Source organism: Rhopalosiphum maidis, chromosome 4, assembly GCF_003676215.2.
Source record: "Rhopalosiphum maidis isolate BTI-1 chromosome 4, ASM367621v3, whole genome shotgun sequence".
NCBI lineage: Eukaryota > Metazoa > Arthropoda > Insecta > Hemiptera > Aphididae > Rhopalosiphum > Rhopalosiphum maidis.
Genome location: NC_040880.1, coordinates 4831333 through 4859167, shown reverse-complemented (window position 1 = coordinate 4859167; position 27835 = coordinate 4831333). Strand labels below are relative to the sequence as shown.

Below are 27835 nucleotides of genomic sequence, written 5' to 3'. Positions count from 1 at the left end.
TTCCTTGGATAAACACATTTGAGTATAACGAGAGTCGTGTTTGAATAGTGAGACCCCTGCGACGTTTCCGTCCTTTTGGCCGTTAGGGATGACAGTAGATCCTAAGTGAAGTTGTCACAGTTGATCCGACAATATTAACAAACCCGACGGCGGTGTGTACCAAATAATGTATAAGAATCGAATTATTCTTAAAAATACTTTGTCGATAATCACGCGTAAAATCAGTATGTAGTCAATGATAAATATTTATTCATTCGTTTTACACGGAAAAACACATATATTTATACACACAAAAGATTTAATGTATACAAAATATATACGCGCGTGCAGTGTTTATGTTTTAAAATGTTGTCACTGATCCACAATAATGTACATCTCGTGTCGACGTGGGCGTACCACAAGGCACAAATGATGGAATATGCGTCGAAATATCACGACTGAATTAGAAAACGTGTATATAGGTGTATAGAAATTGATAATAACTGGAATGGTGAAAAAAAAGACACGGTTAAGTGCAAACAAATACAGTGACCGTACAATAATCGTAATAATAGTCTTGAGATTTCGTTGAATACGGTTCTTTTACCTCAGACCGGATGACACGAGTTTGACATCGTCGAACAATTCCCCCTCCCCCGCAATTAGTCCGGTATTCGTGTAAGTTGATTTTGTAAGGCTTTAAATTTCTCCCCGTACTTTATGCATAATGTATAATAATAATAATAAAAAAAAAACATTCTAAAATTTTAAATTTAAAAATGAATGTCGATCAACAATTAAGAACAATTTCAATAATACGCACCAAAAACCCGAGTATATAATTACGAGCAAAACGGTATGTATTGTATATTGTAAGTTGTAACTACAAATGATAACGGATAATGGTTTTCTCAAATATTGAAATACTGTTATATTATATACACGCGAACCATTGACTGTCCATTGTGTTCATTAAACACACGTGTCAAACAAATATCAACAACGTACAATGTAGTATTTAAACAAGCGGAAAATACACGTAACTCACATATTATTATAATATAATTATTATGGCAATTATATGATAGGCTGAAGATATTATAATATAATATCTGGTACATAGGTACTCGTATAATATAACCTGAGTGTTATTATCGATGATGTCATTAATTATTATTATTGATAAAAATCGATAACTTGATGACGGTCAACCCGTCATTAATATTCAGTGCACGCAGTTTATTTATCGTCATAATAATGAACTTAAAATAAATTTAATTGCCCTAATATTAAACTAATACTATCGTACCTTGGTTAGTTCATAAAAGTATAACAGCCAAGTTTGGAAATTACAATTGTATCCCTGGTCCAGAAGTGTCTGTTCTTCTGTTAGAGGTCAAATATTCCTAGTTAACGTATTTCATAAATGTTTACAAACTCGTTTAGATGGACTTGACCTACTTTTTTGATGCCCGAACTTGTAGATTGTATAAATCATTGAAATCACAGATGTTTAGGGTATATATTTTGATCAAATTTAAAATAATTCATAGATTTTACATTCAATTTTTACAATAACAAATAATAATTAAATGTAAAAAGTAACATAATATGAGCTACATAAAACTAAAAACAGAAAAATAAATAATATTCAACATAGTATATGTATATTTGATAAAACCATATGTATGTATATTGATATATGCGACATATTAGGGTTGAAGCTATTTTTACTGCAATAAATAATAATGTCGTAATTTTCATTTTAAAATAATTGAAGCCATTTCAAAACTCCCCCATATCCGTTTAGATAATTTCAAATCTATTTTTACCATCCCTAAGTTCTCTCTAATATACACACTCTTATTTTTAGTATCCCAATTTTGCATGTTTTATTTAACGCACTCTTTTTTTCGGGCATCTTTTTTATTTTTCTTAACTCCCCTATTTCGTTTTCCGAGTAACCCCATCCATTATATTGCTGTAAATATTTAGAGTATCCAGTACGGTCTCGTTGCAGACCCAGATTGTTATAACTTTATAAGACTCGAAAAAATAACTCTAAAGACAGATTCACCGAGTTGTATGGGTATGCTAATAAATCAAATTCACGATACTTTTTCGTTGTTAAGACGACAAAAACAAAGGCACGACCTTGGGGTTCATCTTGCGCGCTTTTTCTCCGCCCACCGCCAAGAGGAAAACTATATAGTAGATACATTATAATATCTACCGTTCAGTGATACGAGAGCGGTTTTCGTAGTACGTTGGCGTCAATCAGCACGCGGTTTAAAAATACGCCGGCGAAACGACGGTGGACGATTCCAATTTTTAAAAATAGAACACAACACGCCATATCATACAGCTCGTGCGGACATGTCGTAAATGCACCGTATGACATTCAAAAGCACTGCATACGTCATCGTTGGCCATGCACATTTCACCAGCGGTGCGTCGAACGAACATTACACAAACGACATGATCGCGGGCGGTTCGATAATATTACTTCCGAATAAAGTACACATAGACCCCGTGTCGTTGGACGTCCCGTGATCCATTATCGATCTCATATTCGGGCCATTTAGAGACTCCCCGTTACGAACCGTATTTTAGAAAACAAATTATACCGTGCTGTTTACCCACCAGACAGTCAATAATAACGGTACACGCATTGTGTGGCAACACGGAAACACGACCAACGAATAGTAACTATAACAATATTTAATTTAGATGATATCGCGCGACGAAACGTCCGACCGTTGATTGTGATAAGGGCGACAGCACCAGGGGCGACCGTAGGAACGAGAAGGGTGCGCATTTATTGGCTGCTAGCCCACCAACGGCTCACCATCGTTAACATTTTCAAAGTAAAATTAGTACTCGCTGTAGTCGCACAACTTCCTCTGTACGCGTCAGAGTAGGTAGTGTACTCGATAAATACAAAGTGGCTATATTTAAATGACGCCGGCTGTGAAGGATTTCGAATGCAACGCACGGGCATGTCCATCGTCAGAAGAACGTGTCAGCCGATAATAAAAATAAAATTGTCTAGCAGCCCGACTCGACCTGACAGTCACCTACTATATGTATTCCGGTAGCCGAAAAATGTAAATTGTTCGTGTTTTTCGATTGCCGAAGAGCGAATACGTTATTCGATGTAACACAAATGTGTCGAATACTTGTGCGTCGAGTTTAAAGCGACACGCTGACTTTAATTGGATAATCGTGTTGTTAATTCATCAGTTTGTTACAAACATAAAAATTACTCGAGTTCACCTTCATTGACCCTTTGGAACGTAAAACATTATATCATATGCTGCCTAGCTATTAAAATGAACACGTACAGAAAATCTACTGGGCTCTTTTCGTCAAAGAATACGGGTACAGGGTGGAGTCAAACGGCTATAATTAATCACCAATTCAAAAAACCTCGCCATGTTGAGGGGAAAAGAAGCAACCCCTGTACATGTATATACTATATATCTAATGTTCTCCAGAGTAGAGAGAGAGAGAGAGAGAGAGACAAAGAAAACGAAAAAAGAGAAACGGAATCAATCAAAAACGCCAAAAGGGGAACGTCTATCGTCTATAGTCTCTGAATATGACTCATCAGTGGTTTTAAAAGGAAAATTATTATTGTACGCTTTTATAATTAAATGTAGTTGTCAAATTTTTTCGAGATAATATGTATCATCGCATTATATTATTAATAAGAAACGGTAAACTATTAAAATATTCGACACGTCATTTATATAACATATGTTGGATGTCTTCAAATATTTGACACGTAATTTTTATAACATTCATAAAATGCTATGTGTATCATATAAATTTAGAACTGTAGTCATTTAAAAAAAAAAGTTTTAATATAAAAATTAAATTAAATATGGAAACATACGATAATTTCGTTGGACTAGATAGGCATAATATAAGTATATCTACTAGAAATATATTCCATTTAACATTTTACTAATTCCTTTGTGCAAAGTACAATATATATTATTTTATAACTTCCAATAATCAAAACATTATAATAACTATGTACACAAGTGATCTTGTAAAAGGAAGAACGAGGGTAAAGTCTGACCTCGTTACTATGTACCGAAAATGTATAACAAGCGTGGAAAAATTCAACTTTTAAAATCATTATTCTAAATTAGGTAAAATCTCAGTAACAAAATAAAACGGTATTATTAATAATTATTATAATTACATGTTCGTATTAACGAAAACGAATAAAACACAACTATACATTTCAAATGACTTTATTGATCAACATAATTCAATGTAAAGATTCTAAAAATTAAACATTACTTTATGGACTTGTACAAATATAATAATTATATAAAAATATTGTGATAATTCTACCAATTTTTACCTTGCAATATAATTTAATTACGCTAACTAAACTTTGTGCACGTACCTAACATTAGATGGGTATTCAAATTAAAACTTGCAGTTATCTAGGTACAGTGTAAATTTTACATATTTTGTAATATTTACATGACATACATTAATTTATTATTTACAGTCAATACAAAATAGTTTTAATCAAACACAAACATGTATTTATAATTTAAAAAATAATATATACATCACTACATATTAGATTTAAAACTATGCTTTACTAAATTATCATTTAAAATAATATTAACCTTATAACGATGACCAATTAGTTAAAAACGCAAAATAAACAGAGGCACGTTTTTATGATTATTCAGTTTGCGGTAAAAAAAGTCTGCAATATTTAACCACTTGGGCAGAAAATTAAATTGGTAACTTATAAAATAGTATAAGTAATAATCCTATGATAAATAATATACATTGTTTATCTATAGCTAGAACATGCAATGCATTAATAATTTTATAACAATGGTAGATACGTATAATCCATTATGTAGTAAAAATTAATTTACTTAATTATCTTTTATAAATTTGCAACTCATAAATAAGTGTTTTAAAATTGATTTCAATAAATATCAACATCACAAAAATATTGAGCGTTGAGAATTTAATTTAGTTTTTTTTATACTTAATGAATAATTAACATTAACTTGATTTTATTGAATTTGCTTGTATACGATATACATACATATTTTAACAGAACGAGTGATAGGTAAATAATGTTTAATATTATAAATATTATAACTAATAAGTAATTTTGATTAGAATTGCTATTATTGTTACAATGATAAAAGAAACCAATCGATAAACTTCACCATATTATTATATGAAATATTTTGCTAATAAAATTCACATTGATTTATATTTATTGTTACGTTTCCTTATTTTTAGCAAAGCTGGTTATTATAAACTACAGAAATATTATAAAAGCCCTTATTGACAAAAAAACCTTCAAATATTTTGACAACCGTCAACCCCGTACAGAACTGTTAATGACTTTGCACTATGTTAGGCACTCAGTACCCACGCTGTTATCATAACAATAATGATATGACATCAAAAAAGTTTCAAGGTAACACTGACGTCAAAGCTGCGGGTGAAATAGCAGTGAAAAAATTTTATAAATTGATTGTAAGCAATATTTAAAAACTTATAACAGAAATAATGGATTTAAAATTAATTTACCTAATGATAATAGTCCACAGATAAATGATGATAGAATAAATAATAATATTGATAAGTCGTTTAAGTTTTTAAACAGGAAAATGTTAAATAAATAATATAATAATTAGTAGAAACTACAACCAGTAAATTCTAATCTCGTAATTTCTACGTGACAGCTGTAGACACAACATACTATTATGTTTTGATTTATACCTATAATCAAGCAAAGAGATTTCACTAACGTAGTAAAAATATTAATGTTAACACAAGTAAATAATTTGTATTTTAGAATTAAGTCATTTTATTTATCAAGAGAGAGAAAATATAAACTAAAAATAAAAATCGCGTAGAACTCTGCGATTGGGAGTTAAAGCATAGTACAGTATTCTATCCATTACGATATTATAGCCAATTTAGTCACATAAATATTATATGAATCGTGTGTAACAATTACCTATAGGTATAAACAAATTTTATTTCAATGCTTACGATATAATTTTTTTTTTTTGAAATTACGTCATACTGCTGTATTATAGTGTACCATCTGCCTCTCGTATAGGTGAGTTTAAATAAATGGCATTTAAAACGATTCTCCGTTGTATACCTTCTTGTATTCCATTTTAGTATTTCACTCATTTCCGGATGAGAAAAAAACTGTGTACCCACAACACGACTCCCCGGGTAAGACGATAACGCGTCAGAAGCCATTGTTCACGTCACGTTTATACGACGACCATATAATAATTTATTATAAACCCTCAGCTGTAATATAGGCCCTCGGTACCTTACCCTTGGCGGTCATCGTCCTTTCGTCGGCGGCGGCAACAGCCGTGGTGACTGAAGACATCTTCCCCATTTTTTATAATAATATTAATAATACCGACGCAGTATTGTAACACGGTCGGGTCGGATACGCGTAAACGGCGCGGTCACGCGCGCATATCGTCCGCACACGCACACGCGGATCTAATAATATGAAAATAATATTATTATTTTTATTTCACAAAATACGACAATAAATTTAATACTCTCCCACACACAAACATACACGAATTATTATTATTATTATTGTTATTATTGGGCACGAGAACGTTTTACAACGATATCGAAGACCATCCCGTACGACACGTGCGCGTAAACTGTCTGCGTTGGCCGCGCGCCGTGTGCTCTCCGCTCGCTGCAGCTAGCGACTAATCGCCGACGGGGCGGTGATGGTGGGGGAGGTGTACTACGTGATTTATGCCAACTACTATACGGTAAAACGAAATTTTCAATACACAACAACGGACGACGACGGCGACGCAGTCGGTAGAGGTGATCGGTATGATAGGTGTATAGTGTCTATATACATATAGGTATACTTATTATAATTTGTTCTATCGTTATTAGAGGTTTTTTCATTCGTTTTCCTATCGGCGGCGGCTATGACGATCGCGCAAAATAATGGAACGAACAATTGAACGAAAAAAAAAATCGAACGAAAATAAATAAACCGTATTTTTACAGGTTTTGAATAGCACCGCCGCACTACCTCATATCCGTCGAGAAAACTGCAGTGGCGGCGGCGCACGGCGGGGTTTCCACGGTCATAACGGAATCGCGGTCATTGTCCAACCACCACCGCCGCGTTGTTACCATTATCTATAGGTTCGTTAAATATAATAATAATAATAATAATAATAATAATATAATATTGTGTTTAATGGCATATGCCATTATATAAGGCACGACCGCGTTTTTCTCGTCAAAATTGTATATACGTAGTACGTATGCGCAATCGAATATAGTACAATATAACGCGACGGACGCCATCCTCATCCGTTTCGACAACTATACCGGTGGTACCTCGAAACCGACCGAATGCATTATTATTTATGTGTATTGCGTACATTTATGCGCCTAGCTTAAATTTTATCGTCATTAATTGTTAAGCGTGTTAAGATATTCACGACGACTTATAAGGAAACGCGGAAACATAGATAATTATTTAGAAATTATCACCAAATACTATGTACACACTGAAATTATTTATGTGTAACTACTTTAATTGGATTTTAGATTCAAAAACAGTATTTCTATATTTGCCTAAACAATAAAATATAAATCATAATTTCAATGTGTAATGATACATCATATTATTATAATTATTATTTAATATCTATTATCCATTGTTAGCAGCTTTTGCTTATAGCTTTTTACGCTATTTTACCTATTCGCTATTAAACGGAAAACTAATAATTTGATGTATACAATAGGTACTATTATTCAGATACACGATAAGCTAATAGCAGTATCTGATTATGTTTTGATAAATATAAAACAGTAAAGCATGTTTAAAATTATATATAATGTTTGTATTGTTGTAATAATATAATATTAATTTTATTTAAGTATATACATTCATAAATGTTTACTTTTATGATGTAATAAAAACTATTATTATTGTACTTTTTTATAATTTTTAAAAACATTAGTAAAGTTTAATAGTGTTTTCATCACTTTACTTTTGATTAGTAAATTATACTGACGAATGCATGTTTCAAGTTGTAACTAAATGTGTAAATAAATTTTAATAACATATATTTTATACACTGGCAGAGGATATTTCTAATATTGACCAATAATGGCTAAAATTTAAGAAAATAATTTTTCTTATCAATGTTAAAAATTGTTAGGAATTATAATTAAATATGTAATAATTGTTTAAAAACGTGTTGTACTGTTTATAACTATTTTTTCTTATTTTCATAAAATTTTCTATAGTAAAAATATGTTTTTCTACGAAAATATTTAAAAAAAAAACTAACAAGAACCAAAATCGTTGCGTTCAGTTACTACAAATTATTTAACCCATTTTCCTCCAAACAAAAACCTTCTATTAAAAAACACATCAACACATTTATATGAACTAGTAAATCATTCAGTTATAAAAGTTACAATATTAAAAACCTGCAAAATGCAATAATTTAAAAATATTATATTTGTCCTCGACCGAAATTTCAATAAAAAAATCTCTTAATTATAAAATATTCAAAAACATTCAATAACTTAATATATTTAGTTAAATATATAAATGTAAACAAGTTAAGAGTCACCTCATGCATTAAAGAGATGGATTGTTATTGTAGACTTTAAATATTATTCTTTTAAGAAAATATATATAAACATAATTCCTTTCACTAGAAATTATTTTTTTTTTCATTCAGACAGTTCGATATAAAGAAATAATTTTTCTACTTGGTTATTCAAACAATTTGGAAATGGAAATAACCTATCAAAGATGCAGAATAGTCGGACGTGCCCGGAAGTATAAGGAAATGCAAATCTACTCACGTCTGATAAAGGTATTATTCTAAACAAAGTGAAAAACAAATAAAGCCTAAAAAGTTATTTGAATACAGAACAATCGTTTTTTCGCTTCTTCTAATATTACTCTTTGCCATGTTGCTAATCACTATTACTAATATTTATATAATTGTAGCATATTTGTGTATGTACCTACCTATACCTACAAACATACAAAATAAATAAAGTAGTTAAACATTCATTCTAATAATGATTAGATTTAATTTATCACTTTTTGTACTATGGTCAAAGTTTTATACGAAAGCTCCCAAATTCCTCATCGTATAAGATTCATTCTTACCATATCGTATATATCAGAGGTGGTCAACTTTAATCGACTTGTGATCGACCTCCGAGATTTTCTAGGTTGTCGCGATCGACAAAAAAAAAAAAATAAGGTCAATATAACAGCTGTGTATAATCTCGTTTTTAATAGTTATTTATTGCTTTTTTCTAAATATAATTTTTATATTCTCGGGATATACAAATATTTATATAAGTAAAAATTTACAAAAAAAAAATATTTTAATTGTTTTCTGAAAAAAATTCAAAAATTTAAGAAAATTCGAAAGGGTGTCGCGATCGACTGGTTGGCCACCCCTAGTATATAAAATAAAAAATGTTAGGTTAAAAATATATAGGTATCAATATTTGTATTTGTAAACGTATTGTAATGTAATGTAGTAATAAGTTATGTAAACTTCAATTAACTTTTTGGTTCTCAAGTATTATGAAACGATTCCAATGCGATTTTACTAAATTAATCTTAAGCACAATACAAAAATAAAAACAAGAACAATTATTAAAATAAAATAATTAAACAAATTGAAATATTTAGGTAACTAATTTAGGGACAAGGAAGGGTTTGAGAACAACGCAATATCCAAACGGAGCAATATGCAGATTACCACCAGTTGACTAATCGTTGAAAATAGAACAAACTCAGACGAATCATATCAAACATACATCGATGTCTACGTGTATTAATACACATTGTAAGATGTTATTGCTTACCACTATAGTCACATAAAATGAGATCCTAACATATGTCTTTGCTCCGAAAGTTGATAGTTATAAATTACGAGGAAATAACAATTGGCTCGTTCAACGGAATTACATTCCATTATTTTATCTTTACCAAAAATTATTATTATTTGATTTGGTGACCAAAACGTCAACATTTTTTACACGGAGTCAATTTTATTATTGGAGAAAAAATATATTGATATAAAAACAACGAAGCACCGTCTGTGAACACCAGTGTTTCGACGAGTGCGGGGGAAGGAGAAACGATATATGGCGTGACTCACACTGGCCACCCTTCAAGTGTAAACCGACCCCTTCTAAGGATGATTGCTGACGGAAATGTAGTTCCTATTTTCAGAAAGACGAAAACCATATGCAATAACTTTAACCACATCTAGTATAAGTTGCTCTTTTTTATCGAAGTTTATTTTTCATTTGTTCTCACAAAAAAACAAAAGACTTTGTACTATATAAAATGTCTCGTTCATAATATAAACATTTAAGAATAAGTACGTACTACATAGACCGTGCAGACCGTATACATTAAAAAATATTATTTCAATAGCTTACTATACTCATACTAAAATATGAAAACTGAAAATGAATTTCTGAGTATCGATTAGATTTCACTATTATAGGCATTGTAGTTTTAATTACTATACATAGATGTTGCGAAATATTATTGATGATTCGAAAACTTAATGTTAACAAAACTTACCTTATTAGCAAAAATATCAACACAATTAACAGTATATTTTAAAAGGTATTTATTTGAAATAATTCTTAAAAAAAATATAGCATAATTTAAAATTTCAAAACCAAAATCGTATTTCTACCACAAAATTTGAAAACAAATTTATTTTCCTACATATAATTGCAAGTTCAGATTAATTTAAAACCTAAGTACGTAAGAGGGTTTTTTTACCCTCGTTCATAAAATGTACTCAGGAAAACCATTTTCCCTGACTTCTAAATCTTTTTATATACATACTCAACACAGATCCCTTATTGTTATAATTTCTAGGGCTCTCGTATACTAACTGTTTATTTTTTTACTACTTCAAAGTTATATTTTATAATCTTCTCGACACATGTATACTATTAGTATTTAAATACGTATAATTATACGTCATATATACTACACGATATAATAATAATGTTTAATAATATTTTTAAATTATCATATTTTTTTTTTCGTTTAGTAGAACTATCGGTTTATGATTCTATTAATTTGTTTGCCACCAAACTTAAAATGTCAGTCATTCTAATTATTCAAATTCAGTCTTTACCAATAGCCTGTATATAAGTTAAAAAAATATATTTTAATTCATTCACTGATTAGTATAAGCAATCATGCACTGTAAACTATATACTACTACCTTATACGTAATATACGTAGATACTGCAATAGTTTTTAAAAACAGAACTAACATCAAAAAATAATACCGATACAAATTAACAGTTGATTTCGAGTGCACTAGTCACGAAGCTGAACAAACTTATAATTTTAATATATGATTGTATCATACACGTTTCATCTTTAATGGCTATACTAATTGTTAACTTTCAAGAGTAGTCAGGTTATTGAAGTAGAATTACACAAATAGATATGAACAATGAGGTTTATTTTTCCGATGATATTATAAATCATAATTTAGCTACATATACCGTCTTCTAAACAATGGATCACGACGAAAGTCGTTATCGAATAGGCAATATCCATAACGAGTTAGAATTTTGGAAATAAAAATAAAACCCATTTCCCGTAATGTTGTCATTTGTATTTGAAAACGATGATTTACGAACTAAGGTTTATGATATCTATAAAAATTAAGTGGCTTATAGTAATCCTAGTTTCGATTTTTGAAATATTTTTTTCAGCGTTTTCACCCATAAATATTAATGTTTTTATTTGTTCAACAATATCATTAAAAAAAAATATAGTTTTCAGAAAGGGAAAAATATAAGGATATCTCAACCATCTTTTGTCCACAACTATGAGGGTAGGGTTTTTAATGGTCGTTCTATTTGACAAGAGTAAACAAAATCACTGATTGTGAATGTTTTGAATATACAACAAAAATGAGGGTGGAGAAATACAAAGAAGTTATGCATGAATCATATGAATAAAAAACATAAATAATACAAAAAATAATTGCCAGCAGTTTCATGAAATTGTAAAATATTCATAACTGAATAAATGATATAAAATATCGAGTATCACATAATATTATACTCCCCTTTTGTTATATTCGTTCAAGTAGGTCACTTATATTATTAATATTAATAAACATAGGTATATTTTTTATTATTATTATTATTAAGATTCTAAATAAGTAGTAAAAATTAAAAGTTTTGAATGTATATTTGAATGTACAATAAAATATTTGTCCAAATTTAAAAATGTTAAAAATTGTTAATATGTAAAGTTTAATCAAAACAACCAGACTTAATTTTATATAAATTTATTAATGTTTACATATTCAATTTTATTATAATATAGCAAATGTAATGCATTGTGTATACCTACCTCTATCTAAAAAACTGTAATCAATAATGTTGCGTATTTAAAAGATACTTATTGATATATTATACTTGGTGTTGTAATAGTTTTATCAACCCAAAACATTTATTGTTATTTACTTGTATACTTAACGAAGTATAAATTGTTTGTTAATATTAAAACTTGAATGTTATTCGAATTGTTCTACATAAAATATTTAATAAAAAAAATTACTTCTGAATTACAATGTATTGTGCAACCAATTTTAAAGTTATCTTTAAGTAATTTAATATGGCGCTGCATAATATATTATAAGGTCAAGATATGTAAGTAGAAGAGTAGATGTTTGTGAAATTATCGTTTTGTTGGCTGATATTCACAACCCGTTTCATGACATTAAAAAAAAAAAACATTGTAAACCACTTGTAGTTGTGCTACTTTACCATTGTTTTTATCTTCCCTTCTACTAAAAATAATAAGATTTATTATACATACATTTATATTTATCTCAGCCATATTATTTTTTTTTCAAAATTATAAATTGTAGACTTCCCAGTTTGGTATCTTATTTTATGTAAGCTTTGATTATTTTGTTTATTAAAATATTATGATTACTTATGTATTTTTGTGATAAAATAATAGTTATTATAATGATAACGAATTTAAATAAATTTAGATTAAAACTCAAAGTAGTTTTTATTATGATTTATTATTTAGAGAAATAAAATAACTTAATAAATACTTAAATGGTTTTTATTGTTCAAGGATTATCATTATACGAGTATAATATTTAATTAATACGTAAAGGTAATAATTTAATATAATTTAGTTTAATCTTGACCTTACTTTTGATATACCTAATTTAATATTAAATAATAGTACTATACCTACGATTTAAATTTAGTTTAAAATTAAAATTTGAATATATAAATAAGGGTATAACAACTATAACTTATTTATCCTCGTTGTAAAAAATAATGATACTTAACCTGTATAGAAATAATAAACTGCAATGAAAGACATTTATGTGTATTATACTACATTTTATAAGGTTAGGTATAGAAGATATACACGGTATAATTGAAGTATCAACGCATAATTACATCAAATAAACATATTAATAACATTAAGATCGATTACTTTGAGAGAGGAATCTCTCATTTGAGATTTTATTTAATATCGGAAATCACAGACAATCGGTTCCGGACGTTCCGGTGGGAGAGCGTTACCGCCCTCTACCGCCGCCGCCGCCGCAACGGGTGTCATCGATCTCTCCGGCACGTCCTGCCATGCGTATAACAGCGGAATACGCTTACAGTACACACGGGCTAACTACGCAAAACCGAATTTCATCAGGCCAACACGCACGTGACAAATGAACCGTCAACCGTGTACTGCCAAAACATTCTTTACCATTACGACTATATCCATATACGTATGTGGTAGGCGTATGGCGATTACGACAGTCACGGGCCAGTGTGGCAAGACCTGCGGAAACGATATCGCATATAGCTCGCTATACGCGCGATTCGCTTGTGCGGTCCACAATGATGCCATACAATACAAATAATAATATTATGATATCAGTTTCTCGATCCGGAAAAACAAGAGAACCGACAAATACGCGTAGTAAGGATAATACTAATACATGCAGAAGACGTAAGTATTGTCACCTGGATAGACGACTCTGAGTTCCCGAAGTTCGGGGCTGCTCCTGCTCCACGTATTCCTGGGCTGGACAATACACTGGAACATTTTATTCGCCAGCCGCGCAACTCATCGGTACGTTTTCGGTGTGATGGTACCGCGGACGCGCGACGGCGGATACGAAGTCAAATACTGCGCAATAATATGTAAAAATATATGTTGTTGTGTTTACAACGGGACGACGCGGAGAGACGGAGCGAAAAGTACGGTCGACAACTGTTGCGAGTGAGATACTGGAAGCTGTGTGCCGCCCGCCGGACCAAGTTCCCCGCTTTATCCCATTCGGATCATGCGCTTTTCCGACCGTCGCCGTTGGCCGCAGGGGAAATGCGCCGTTTACGCACCGCCACACCACACTATACAAGGATTTCAATAACATTATGACGTCATTGCCAACCCCCCCCCTACCCGGCCCGCGGGTGCGTTCGTACGGGGTCTAGCCAATTTACTATCAGAAAATCAAATTTGAATGGGATGAAAAAACGCGCTTTTCCATCATCGTAATATACTTAGTTATAAGTACGCTGGAAATCAAATCGAGGTCATTTAGGGTTTAAATCGTTTCATCGGTCTCGGCCGTACACAATAGTAATACACTGATACTGTACGTATTAGTTATATACGTATATGTATGTAAAATGTACAGACGTTATTTTCGAATCACAATGAGCCATAATATATTACACGAGAATGTTCCAGGATGTTGAAAAAATTAAGTCATAAGAAAACCTGGTGTCAAACGTGACTTGTATATAAACGTGGATTGAATCCATGTCACGAATCGATCATTAATAAAATCTTTAATAACGCACTATCCAGCACAAAATAGATTTAAGTGTTATGTCTCTTTATGGCACCAATAATAAGTTTAAAGCCAGGTCTAGAACACATAATATTATCGCTGACAACATATAAATACCATACAAAACATTTGAAATACTAATTATTCTAATACATATATTTTTTTACATAACAGCTATTTAAGCCAACCAGATTGTTTATAATCACGTGTTTTTTTTTTAATATTAACAATACTTTATACCCTCCTCCTCCTACTACAAAATATATTAATTAAAAATGTATTTGAATCAGTACATCGAACCTGCAACTATAAGTCTATAACAATAGATTATTTAAATAATAATTATTTTTATCAATAAATTTATTATACACGTGAAAAATTAATTCATTATTTATGTAAATATAGTATTATACAATATGACTGTGCTTAATAAAAAAAAAAATAAAACTATTAAATCTATTTAATGGTTACTTGACCAAAATAGCCCATTAATTTTTTTTTCTTGCCATGCTATGATTATAAATATTTTTATTTACTCTTAAAATAATATTATAAGTGAAAAGTGAAAATGATTTTAAATGACATAAATATAAAATAATAATTGTCATAATTTATTTAAAATGCTAATATGAATATTTTAAAATTATTATAATTTAAAAAATAACCATTATACCATACCGTATTTATAGATAAATATATTTTATATAAAACATATGTCAGAATAATTGTACCAAGAGACTTCACGGTAGGTTGATTACTTAATGTAATATAACCAGCTATTTTGTTTAGGTGCTGTTATTTACAATGTTGCCAATTCATTAACTGTCTAACTGTAGTACCTACTAGTTTAGGTACAAATAAATATATATATATATTTTAACATTTGAGTTAGAGCATCAACTATAATAATTATTAACCATATTCATAAAGAAAATTGTATTATGATTTATCAATTTTATTTGAAACAATATTAAAAATAGCATTACTCAAATAAATATACCTAAATAATATAAAAAATAATATTTGAATTATTTTTTTTAGATATTTTTACTGTCACGACCTTAAAATTAAAAAATAATAAACAAAATAAATAATATAAGTAGGACTTACTTAATATAATTAAATTATACCTTTTAAGTAAATACTTATTGATTACGATTTTGGTACCTACGAATATAAATCAATAACGTGACAAACAACAATAAAATAATAATCTCAAATCCATTGTATGGAAAAAATACCAAATATCAATTATAGATAGATATTGACCATACCTATACAATATAGCGAAAATAAAGGACACTTAATACATTAGCCAACATTCCATAAATGATTTATCACTATATATAGGAAGTATACGTAATACACGAGAATATAAACACGTCCAAATTAAATCAGGATGTTGGTAGTTAAAATATAAGGGTGAAAATTAACAGAAAACAGAGTTTCAAAACACATGGTCTACTAACAAAGCGTACCGTTTTATATTATACATCATTACATCAATAAATGGACCAGTTGACCACCCAAAATAGCGGGTTACTATAATATATCGTTTTCAATAAAGTCAAAATAATCTGTATGTTGTTATAATGACATTTAAATCGTATAAATCGTGGGAAATAATTAACCTTCGTATACATTTCTGATTTATTTACTTGTAAATTTAGCATACTTAGTGTGGTGTATATTATATATACATATACCTACCTATATATAAAATATACAATATGTATGAACTTGACGAAAACATATTCAAAAATAAATCACCTATTGTATTTTTAAATGCACAATAGACCTGCCGATTTTTTACGGTTAGAGAAACGTATGAAGCCGAAACATGATAGAAATTCAATATGAACCAAAAAGAGAAAGTGACGTAGTGTACAACATACCAAAATACAACTTGTACCTTGTCAATTATTAAATAAAAAAAACCCTAAAGTGCTCAAACCACAAAACGGCACTCACACAAGAATTAAATAACAAAGTATAGTATAATAATATGTACCTAATAAGTATAATTTAAGAACACATTTCATTATGTGCAGTGTACTCAAAATCTTTTTAAGATATCATTCAAATTAATTAAAAAAATTGTTTTGTTTTTTTTCATATCGTTTTGCTCTTAAATAATTTATAACTTAGGTCAGAAACACATAAATCCTTGTCATCAAAATTAAAGTTTTGTTCTATAATTGTTTTTTTTTTTTGTAATCGTAATTGTATTTTACGAGTATTTTAAATAATACAATCAAAATATCAATCAATTCTATTGAAAATGCATAAAATAGAGTTATGTGTAATAAAGCTCCAAATTTAAGGACCAAGACAAATTGAATATTTAAATATAAAAATAGAAATACGATTTTAAGTGTAAAAACATTTTAGAATAAACATCTATACAATAAAAAAAACATAATACAAAAAAACACTATTTTAAATAACAAGAATTCTAAATTTTATAATTTAATTATACATAACGATTGATGAACGTGCTTAATATTTTACTCAACCTCAGGTTTTGTATGGAAAGACTAAAATAATTGCCAAAAACATAAACTTAACCATAAAAGAGGAATAAATTGTTTAATTTTACATTCAAAATTAAAGTATTATTACAATGGTTCATAGTGGTAGTGACTAATTTCTACAGTCTTTACACCAATAAAACATTTCAGTTTCAATTTGTTCTAAAAAATTAAAATATACATTATTAATTCAAATTAAATACATCGAAAGAAATCATATAATAAAACTTGGTGATTCAAACAATTATCTTATTTGTTTAGGGCTGAAACATAAATTCTAAATAGTAGTTTATTAAATAAAACAGATAAACAATATGTGCGCATATAATATGCATCCACCGTTAATTTATGTATTTTTAAAACTTCAATATAATAAATTTATTGATTTACTATACAAATAATTAATTATATTATTATACCATTATTTTTAATACTCGTCTTCTAAATATGTGAAAAAAACCGTCATCAGAAAAAATTATAGGGGCATCTTTCGAAATCCAGACGAATTAAACATAATATATTGAATATCATCAATTTCCTGCGTCCGTGGGGGACAAAACATAATATTACCCGTTGTAACATGACCTTGACAAATAATTCTGATAAACCTTGACTCACACAAGTTGCATACATTCAATTTATCATACAGGGTGTGCCAAAATTACTTTACAAACGCCTACGCATATTATTTAAAACTAGGTTAGTGTAGTGGTTACAATGTACAGTATTGACTATATAATATTGTAAAGCATATGTAGCAATATAGGTTTTAAAAAAAATAGTATAAATAATAAATATCAAGAATTACCATAAATCTATTTTTACTATGATTAAGACAAAATAATTTATTATTTTCATGTAAATTAAATGAAAAATAATAATATGCATACATAATATGTTAACAATATAAATTTAAAGCTAATATATTTATTTATTAAGAACCCGGATATGTGTATTTCCCTAACTATAATAAGCATGTAATAATATTGTTAATAACTCAATGTTGTTTTGTTAAATTGTGTTTAGTAGTTAGGCTTTATTCAAAACATAATAACTAATATTTCATAAGAATTACAGAAAAATAATATTTTGATTCATCGTAAAAAATCAAAATATTCCACCGTGCACACCTACGATATAATATACTAATAAGTAATATTAAATGTAATATACTTCGTAGAAAAAAACTCTTGATTTTACGAATAAATAATTAAAAAAATAAACAAATATTTATACATTATATATATAATACATATATTATATTATACATAATATAATATAATAGAAATCTAAGTTTATTTGTATACAAATTTACTTAATACGTAATATCCAGATTATGTTCTTTATTCATCATTTATATTGGCTCGTTACATTAATAGCAAGTCGGAAAACTCTTTATGAATAACAAATCGTAAGTTTACCTATCATAATACGTATATTATATTTGGCATATTAAATTTGTATACTAATGTATATTGAATTTGCCCACTTTATCTATTTCTTTTCTTATACAAATAAATATTTAAAGACCAGTAGTTTTCTAAAAAAATTACTTTTATGATTTGCAGACCAATATAGATGAGTCTGCTGCACATTATACGGTCCAATTCGTTATACAGAATATGTTTTCGATTTAATCCGTTACATCCTCATTATTAACCTAATGAAACACTGGAGCTGCGCCTTTACCTTGGTGATGGTTCTCTTTTTTTTTTTAATCAATTCCCGGCTCTTGCCAAACGAATGGCATAGTCTAGTTCATAAATCATCAAATGTTTTACAAACTTATTAAAGAATATTTTGTTTTCATTTTCATTTTACTGACATCGATTTCTCTACAAATACAACTTATTTATATAATAATATTATGGCAATCGTCATGGTCTAATAATAATAACGATAAAAATATAAAATGGTGTCAATTTTTTTTTCTTGTACCCTTTCGATCCTAACAGCACTACTTCAGCATCTGGGTTTTTTCATTTGAGTATTATTTTTCTTTTGTTCTGCTAGTCACGTCATGTCACTATAATAGTTCTCAAGAGTTTCATTTTAAATATAAGTCCATGTCATGGTTCAAATAAAAAAATAACACTAAGAAAGAGAAATATTTTAGGCACTTATTAAAAACATCAATTCATATAAAAAAGTAAACCACTATGCATATTAAGAAAATAGTTCATAAAAATTATAAATTTGATACTCTCCAAAAATTATGCTATAGACCTATCACAATTGACAGTAAAGTCAAGACAAGTTTAATTTGTGTTGAATATCTAATCTTCTAAGGTCTAGTAAAACAAAAATTTACTGACTAAAATGTATTATTGTTTTTTTACTTAGTACATTATATAAAATAGTAAACATTATAAATTATAATTAAGTAATTAAGTACGAAAAAAAAAACTAATTTGTTATTTATTTATGATGTAGAGGATAATTAAGCACTAAATGAATATTGTATACAAAATAAAATTAAGTAACTATAACCTACATATCAGAGGAAAACAATTTCAATTCCAAACGGCTGATTTACAGATATACAGCCTATTATTTTAATCATAATATATTTGGTTTAATTGTTTATTGTAGAATAATAATAATAATAATAATATAACTTAGTATATTTACTATAAATATTATTATTCAATAAATAACTCATAAAATTATGTCAATATCTACTATTACAATATTTTTAAATATGTACAAAGTAGGAACAGTAACATAATAATAAGTAATAATAACCTTATCATAATTAATAGATGTCAAATTATAAGTATAAGTATCCGGTTATATCCAAATAAAAATCATTACTGTCTACTATCTTCTGACTTGAAATCATCCAGTACCTTTATTATACATATATTATAATATATGTTATGTGTAAATGGTCTAAAATAATAAATTGTTATAGCGAATCTGGCAAATAATAAAAATAAGATCCCGATCAAATATTAGAAGCACGCCAGAGAAAACCGATTAATCTAATATATCATATTATCATAAATCGAATGGTATAATATAGTTAACCAAAAAGCCAAAACATTATTTACATGAAATCCTCGATGGGACCATTCTATTAAATTATTTAAAAAAATATTATAAACTTAAAAATAATTCTTTTTCAATTTTTAAGATCTTATTAATTAAAATAATATATTAAACATTCAGCAATAGTAAATATTTCTTAACAATTTTTTACTAAATATTAAGTATATCGTTGATTTTAGAATCATAAGTACATGAGTACATGACTAATAATTAACAAAATAATACTAATATTATATTTACGCTGAAAATAAAGCATTATGAAAATATGATTCTAAGAAATAAATATATTCGTCAAAACCATAAAGTATGTCTTAACAGGTTTAGTTATACTGGTGCCTGTTTAAGATTTTTACCATGCTTCCATAAATTATTTTTTAACTCTTTTAAATAAGTGTTAATGAATTTTATTTATGTTTAAGTATAAAAAATAATAAAACGATGATGGGTAGTACTTTAATTAATTTTATATATTCTCATGCATTAAACACAAACCAAATATTATTTTATGTGAATATTTTAAATTGTAGTTAATGTTTAGACACAAAAAAAAAATTTTTATATCAAAATTCTATAAAGGATTATTATTAGTATTTTTTCATTATTATTTTATATTGATTCTTTTCATTAATTTTAAGAATAGCCAATGCACAACATTTTTGCGAAGTATTCCATAATATCTATAATTTTATTTCACTTGAATCTTTTAAATATATTTTTATCATTAACTATTGATTTAATATTCGATAAGCATTTATTAAAATGTTTAAAAAAAATAAACAATTTCAGAATTTTAAATTTAAACTATATATATTGTAATTTAATATAAGGTAGTAAATCTAACTAAGTACATGTAATACAAATATAAGAAAATTATTTTAAAATGGTATTAAGATTGAAAAGATTTTATAATAAGTTATACCTATTACGTCTAGCTATTTAACCACAATTCGAGATTTCAACTAAATTCATTAAGATGAAGTTTATTATGTTAACTTAATTAAAAGAAATTTTATTAAGTACAATGTGCATACGTGGAAACATGAAAAATAAAAATGTATTATCACATTATATTAGGTACCCCATTGACATTATTAAATTATTTATACTTAATCAAATGTAATTTTATTATGTATATATATTATAGACTATGTTTAAATCTCTATAGCACATAAAAATACAAAAATTATACATTACTTTTAGGTTATATTAGTTTTGTAATTATATTAAATACTTATAAAGTCTTTCGAATAATATTAGGAAATAATAATGTGACATATTATATTCGACTGTTTTAAATGATTAATTAGTTTTGTGTCAAACACTCCACACAGCCATATGGTAACCCAATGGTGGTGGTCGTCTCGCAGGGAAAGGATATAATATGAACATCTGCTCACCAACGTGGAGTGATGAAAAAAACCGACAAAAACATACAGGACCTATAGATATTTTCATCTTTTACAGTCACGTTAATTTCTATCGTTGACAGCAGCTGAACTTCCTACTAAGTCTGCAACAACGAATTTTGTATAAAGTAGGGTTCACATAGTAAGTATCTTGATTATTATTTATACATGAAAATGTATTGATGATGTTCATTGACTGGTATTATAATACCAGTTATACTATTTTTTTTTTCAATTTTTTTGTTCACATCGTACGTTGTCATAACTCCAACAATAACGGATATAATATTATACTGAATGACACCATTGATAGTCTCAAACATTTTCAAATACCAAAGAATATGAAAATATAATTTATGTACAGACTGTCGACTATAAAATTACACTGCTCTTAGTGAGTCTTCCGTTGACCCTAAAAAGTACTTGAATCATAATTTCTCAAAAATATCTTGTGTGATAAAAAATTAAATATAAATTTATTTCAAACTTAAAATTATATAGTTTCTATGTACTTGTTATACATTTAACTAATCAACGTATACAAGAAATAAAATATAAAATATTTCACCAATAAAATATAGGTCACTGTAAAACAGTAAGCTATGATCAAATGAATGTTATCTGGCGTTGAAGTTAAACTTTTAAAACCAAGCATAGCGTAAACAAATATAGATATGAACTAATATAATATTCAGTTACATTTAAAATAATATTATAAAGCAACATTTGATATCATTATTGACAAATTAAAAATAATCGTACGTACTATAGATTAAAACCTATGAGTAAAATCACTCAAATCAAAATATTACTCGCCCACATCAACGGAAGTATTATATTGTCTATTGTTTAAGACGATACCTATAGTCGCGCATCACCACATCAACAATATAAAATCGAGAAGCCTTTTTGAACATCAAAAATTAATTTTAAACTAAATTTACCATTACATACAAGACATCTGTATACAACCAGTGTCAAGAAGTTTAGATAAAAATCGTTCACCCTATTGTCAATATCTTAACAATAGCAGCCCTAAAACTCCCTAGCCTTGCTCGACTACGTTAAATCCTCTTATACAAACGCGTTTAGATATTTCGATAAAGAATACGCTATGCAGCTGCATTGGCTTTCACAATGAAAAGTAAAATAAAACCATATCGTAAAAATTAATATTTCCTTCAAAACAATAATACGTATTTCTGTTTGAGTACTAAACTGGGACTGAAGTTAGTCTCGTGTTAATTTTATGATTGGACATGGACACGTTGTCATATAAAAACAAATAATTTGCATTCATTAGATCTACATTACATATTCCTAATATAGTATATACCTAAATGAAACAATTTTATACACATTCTTTACAAATAAATTTAAAAAAAAAAACTGATGGATACATCGCATTCATATGACCAAGATAATTTGATATTTCTAAGTATCCATTTTTAAAATAATTGGCGGCAAATTAGTAAATGTACGATACACGACATATTTCTTATGTATAAAGAAGCACATTTTTGTGCTTAACCAACCTTTACTAGAACCTTTATATTATACATACTATATTTATATCAGAACTATTTATATTAATAATTTACCTATTCACTTATTGCATAATATATATAATCTGTGATATAAGTATGACATAGGCACAAATCATTAACATACTATACTGTTATTGTATTTTCTTTGTAATACCTCTATATTCTTATTTTATGGTAATTATAATATTACAAATTATCAGGTTATGTATGTTATCATAAACATGCTTTAACCATTAATAAACAACTACCTAGTAAAATTATAATGTATGTAAGTAATTGTCTAGTAACTACCATACAACTAATCAATCATTCAATCATCATCATAGTAATAAAACGCATAATTCGTATTTTTATAACTACAGATATTATCATATTTAATGCATGATTGATATTCAGTTTTTCATAATAAAAAAACACAAAACCGTAAACCAATCCAGATATGTATTACTCAAATTAATTGTAATCATCCTATTCACCGTAGTATAATAAATAGCTCTTGGATAAACTTTGGTATAAAATGTCGTTTGGTAATTAAAGAAAAAATAGTACCTATTAGAAATTGGAGTTCTATAAAGGTTCCCTGGCAAAAAAAGGATTACCATCACTTTATTTTTTAACTCCAAATATTTTTAAAGTAAAATTTAATAAATAGACTAAAATTTTCCTTCGGCTTTTATATTAAGATACAGGTACTGAAAAGGTATAGGTAATCAGTTATCATGAATTTTTCAACACAAGTAGACGTAAATTTGTTATTTTCAAATTAAACATACCAAGCGATCGTACAAGATTTTAACTATACCCTGTCAAGTCACTATCGACGACGGTAATTCAGAAAAACTAACCCGATTATCTAGTTGTAAAATTGATAATGTATATTATACAATAATATGGTACGCTTTAGGCAATATTATGTGCTTACATCAATGAATAAAAATGCTATAGATATTTTAATACCATACAACCAATAAATACATTTACTAATTAATCATCTCAATTCAATCAAAATGTTATAATATTATTATCAACGCGGGTATTTTTTTCCGTACTACCGTAACTCATAAGATATAATGTAATTATGTTAGTCCCCAATATTTAATAAGAACTTACTTTCACTTCCAACATCATCAAAACTCACTTTTTACACTTGTTGATACTCGCACATACAAATACGAATTCCTATAATGATATATTTCGATGTATTTTACGCGCGTCCTAGATACGCATTTTAATTTTAAACAATACCAGCGTGGTACCATGGTTCTATTCATTTTTATATTTATAAACACACACGTAACAGACACTTTTTTCTATTATACATTTACGACTCACATTATGTAAAGTTTAAAGATATATTTATTGAATATTTTCAATTTTCAACTATTATTGGGGTACAATTAATGTCAGATATTTCACAGAGTTTAAATCTACTCTAATTTTTATTTTCACACAAAATAAAAACGTGTGAACTCTCAAGTAGATAATTTCTTAATTTTTGTCTTCTACTACACTTTATCATGGTTTTTGATTAGAATAACTACTTTCTCCACTTCAAACCTAATATTTAAGTAATTCATCATCGCGGAAATCAGTCGACCGTTACCACTAGACCGATCATGTTTTCCGATACTTTCAAATGAAAACCGCTTAAATTGTACACCATAAATCCGTATACATTGGAAAAAAAGTAACGGGAAATCGGATATGTAGCAACTGCCTACTATAACAGCCAATACCTATAATGCGTGTTAACGTAACAGCCATTGCAGTGACTACGACGATGATACGGCGGTAAATGGACGACATAAGGATATCGTTTTCGACTAACCGTTTCGGTCTACGAAACAAGTGATAAATACCCGAGGGCATACGTACTCACAGTATAGACACAGTATACATGACTACTGTAATGTAACAACAAAATAAAAAAATATATAACTAAATTCAATTGTTGTGATAAGACTGATATGTTTGGTGAAAGAAAAAAATACGTTTACGTCAACGGTAACAGTACGAAAACTTTCTCTAGTTTTTCACAAACCGCAATACGATTTTTCGGGGCCTAGGGCGCCAGCTGGTCTACTACCAAGATATCTTAATCGTGACGCATAAACAGTACGTCAGCCGTTACCACGGAAAACGAAGAGGTATTTTCGAGTTAATGCACATATTGCGATTGTTTTCGCGAGCCTCGTCTATGGCCTTAGCCCAAACAGACGCGTAATGTAATGTACAATATGATAATAACGATACGCGGGCCACGACTAGGTTTACGATGACATTACGTTGGCATTATACATTCTGACATGCGATTCGCGCGGTATTCAATAGGTACTTACTGTTGAAGTACAGTATCTTCCTGGTGGAGCCGAGTCTGCGGATGGGCGACTTGAACGCCGACGCGTCCGCCTCGTCGATGCCGCCGATCAGTTCCTCGGCGCACAGCATATCGACGGCGTACGGTGACCGTTACGAAACGAGCGGTGGGTAACCCCGTAGGTAGGTTCCGCGATGTCAAAACTATAAACGTCGTCGGCACGGAACAACAGCTCTCGTTTACCGACTAGCCGTCGCCACAGCAGCGGCCGCCTCGATCGACGTCGTCGCGGTGTCCGCAACAATCGTCGCGATACGCATAGCGCGAAAAACCGACGGAAAAATAAGATTATCGCACCACTGACGCGGGGGTGAGGGGCAACAGGTGTGCCGAAAAATAAATCGCAACGAAAACGAACGGCCACGGTATAGCGAGAAAACACTCGTACCACGTCCGTTTACCGAGCCCGACGACCACCGGGCTCCTGCAGTACAATAATATTAAAATATTATACGGGCGGCGATGATCCGTCGTGCGTATTGCACGGCGCCCGAAAATGAAAAAAAAAAATAAACCAACAGCCGATCGACGAACACCTGCACGCTGTCTTACACGCGGCACCGCACTGCGTTCGGTAGTCGTGCGAAGTGTTATAACGACGGTAGGTAACAACGGAAAAACGTTTTTTTATTATTATTATTATTTTAAAGAAAGAAAAACGCGCAACGGACGACGCGATAAAACCAGTTGACCTGGACGGACGCCGTGCGGGCTCTGCGCCGTCGTCGGTCGTGTCGATGCGTGGTTACCGCGGTCGTGTCGGCGCCGCGGACCGGTCGGGGAGCGGGGTCGCCGTTGTCGTCGTCGTCGTCGTCGGGGAGACTGGACCGCGGCAAACCGGGCAGCGCCATCTGTCGTCGGCGGCTGCGACGGCGGTTTACCTGCCTGGCTGTACGGTTAAAAATCGTTTGTACTTTGTATCATTATTATTATTATTATTATTTAACCCGTCGCGCCGCGTCCAACGACGACGGCGAATTTTGTTTTTTACTCGTGTTTTCTGCTGATTTGATCATTACCGCCCGTCGGATTAATGTCCGCCGTATTACCGCGACGCAGCTTAGTATAATAATATTATCTATGCCTACGATGTAATAACACACTGGAGAACTAAACGCGGTCCCCCCGAGATAGGAATTTGTTTTTTACCGCGTGTAGAGGTTAAATGATACTGTAAGTATCACTGCAAAATATATAATGGTCCAACACGCGGCGAAGAGAACAAAACAGACGTCTGGTTCGCGAGTGCGAGTACCGTACACGCGCGCGCACATTATATTATTTTATAATACGCATAGGTACCTACTTTTATCAAAAAATAACACACGGTGTAACGGGATCGAAAATAAAACGATATAAAACACTTGATGACGGGACTTCGTATTCGTGAATAAAACATATTATAATACATTAATACCTATATATTATGTTAATTGTGAATATTATCCTGCCATAAGCGTTCGGTCCATATTTTATTGTACCTGCAGGAGAACAACGAGGTTTGGTCTTGACAAAGACGCGTCTGAAATATAAATACGCGTGTTTATATATACGTAGCTTAAATTATTATATTGTGTACGACGAATCCGTCGATTGGAATTGATCCGGATTTTGTTCTTGAAAGTTTTAATTTTAACGGTAAGCCTCATACGCACTTGAAACGGAAAATAAATACCCGTACAATAAGTACAATCCGCTTTAAGTGTACATAACCATAGTAAATATAATATGTATAACGGTTCAGCGTATTATGAAATATTTGAAGTATTCTTAACGAATTTATTTTTATGTGTGAAAACGTTCATATTTTTAACAGCTTGATGAAAAACACGAATAAAAACAACAATGTAAACAACAACATATTATATAAATTACACGTCCAACCCCAGTCCACTCCCCTCTCTATCGTTTATATATTTGAATATAAATTATGAACGTCTGTTATATTACGTTCTTCGGTAAACTAAATTAAACATTAGACAATTGATCAAGA

The 27835-nt window shown here is 29.5% G+C and overlaps 1 protein-coding gene across 3 annotated transcripts in view; it reads right to left on the bottom strand.

Annotated features, from left to right (window-relative positions):
* The window catches only part of LOC113549424 (SLIT-ROBO Rho GTPase-activating protein 1-like), a 43844-nt gene extending 17280 nt beyond the window's left edge, over positions 1–26564 (bottom strand). Inside the window, exon 1 of one of the 3 annotated variants that reach the window (XM_026950706.1) lies at positions 25805–26564. In XM_026950706.1, coding sequence (XP_026806507.1) covers positions 25805–25913 — 109 coding nt within the window. In that variant the 5' untranslated portion in view covers positions 25914–26564. Of the gene's footprint in view, positions 1–6336; positions 6680–14094; positions 14357–25804 lie in introns of those variants that run through there. The other 2 variants (XM_026950707.1, XM_026950708.1) reach the window with 2 other exon arrangements.
* Between the last annotated feature and the right edge of the window lie 1271 nt (positions 26565–27835).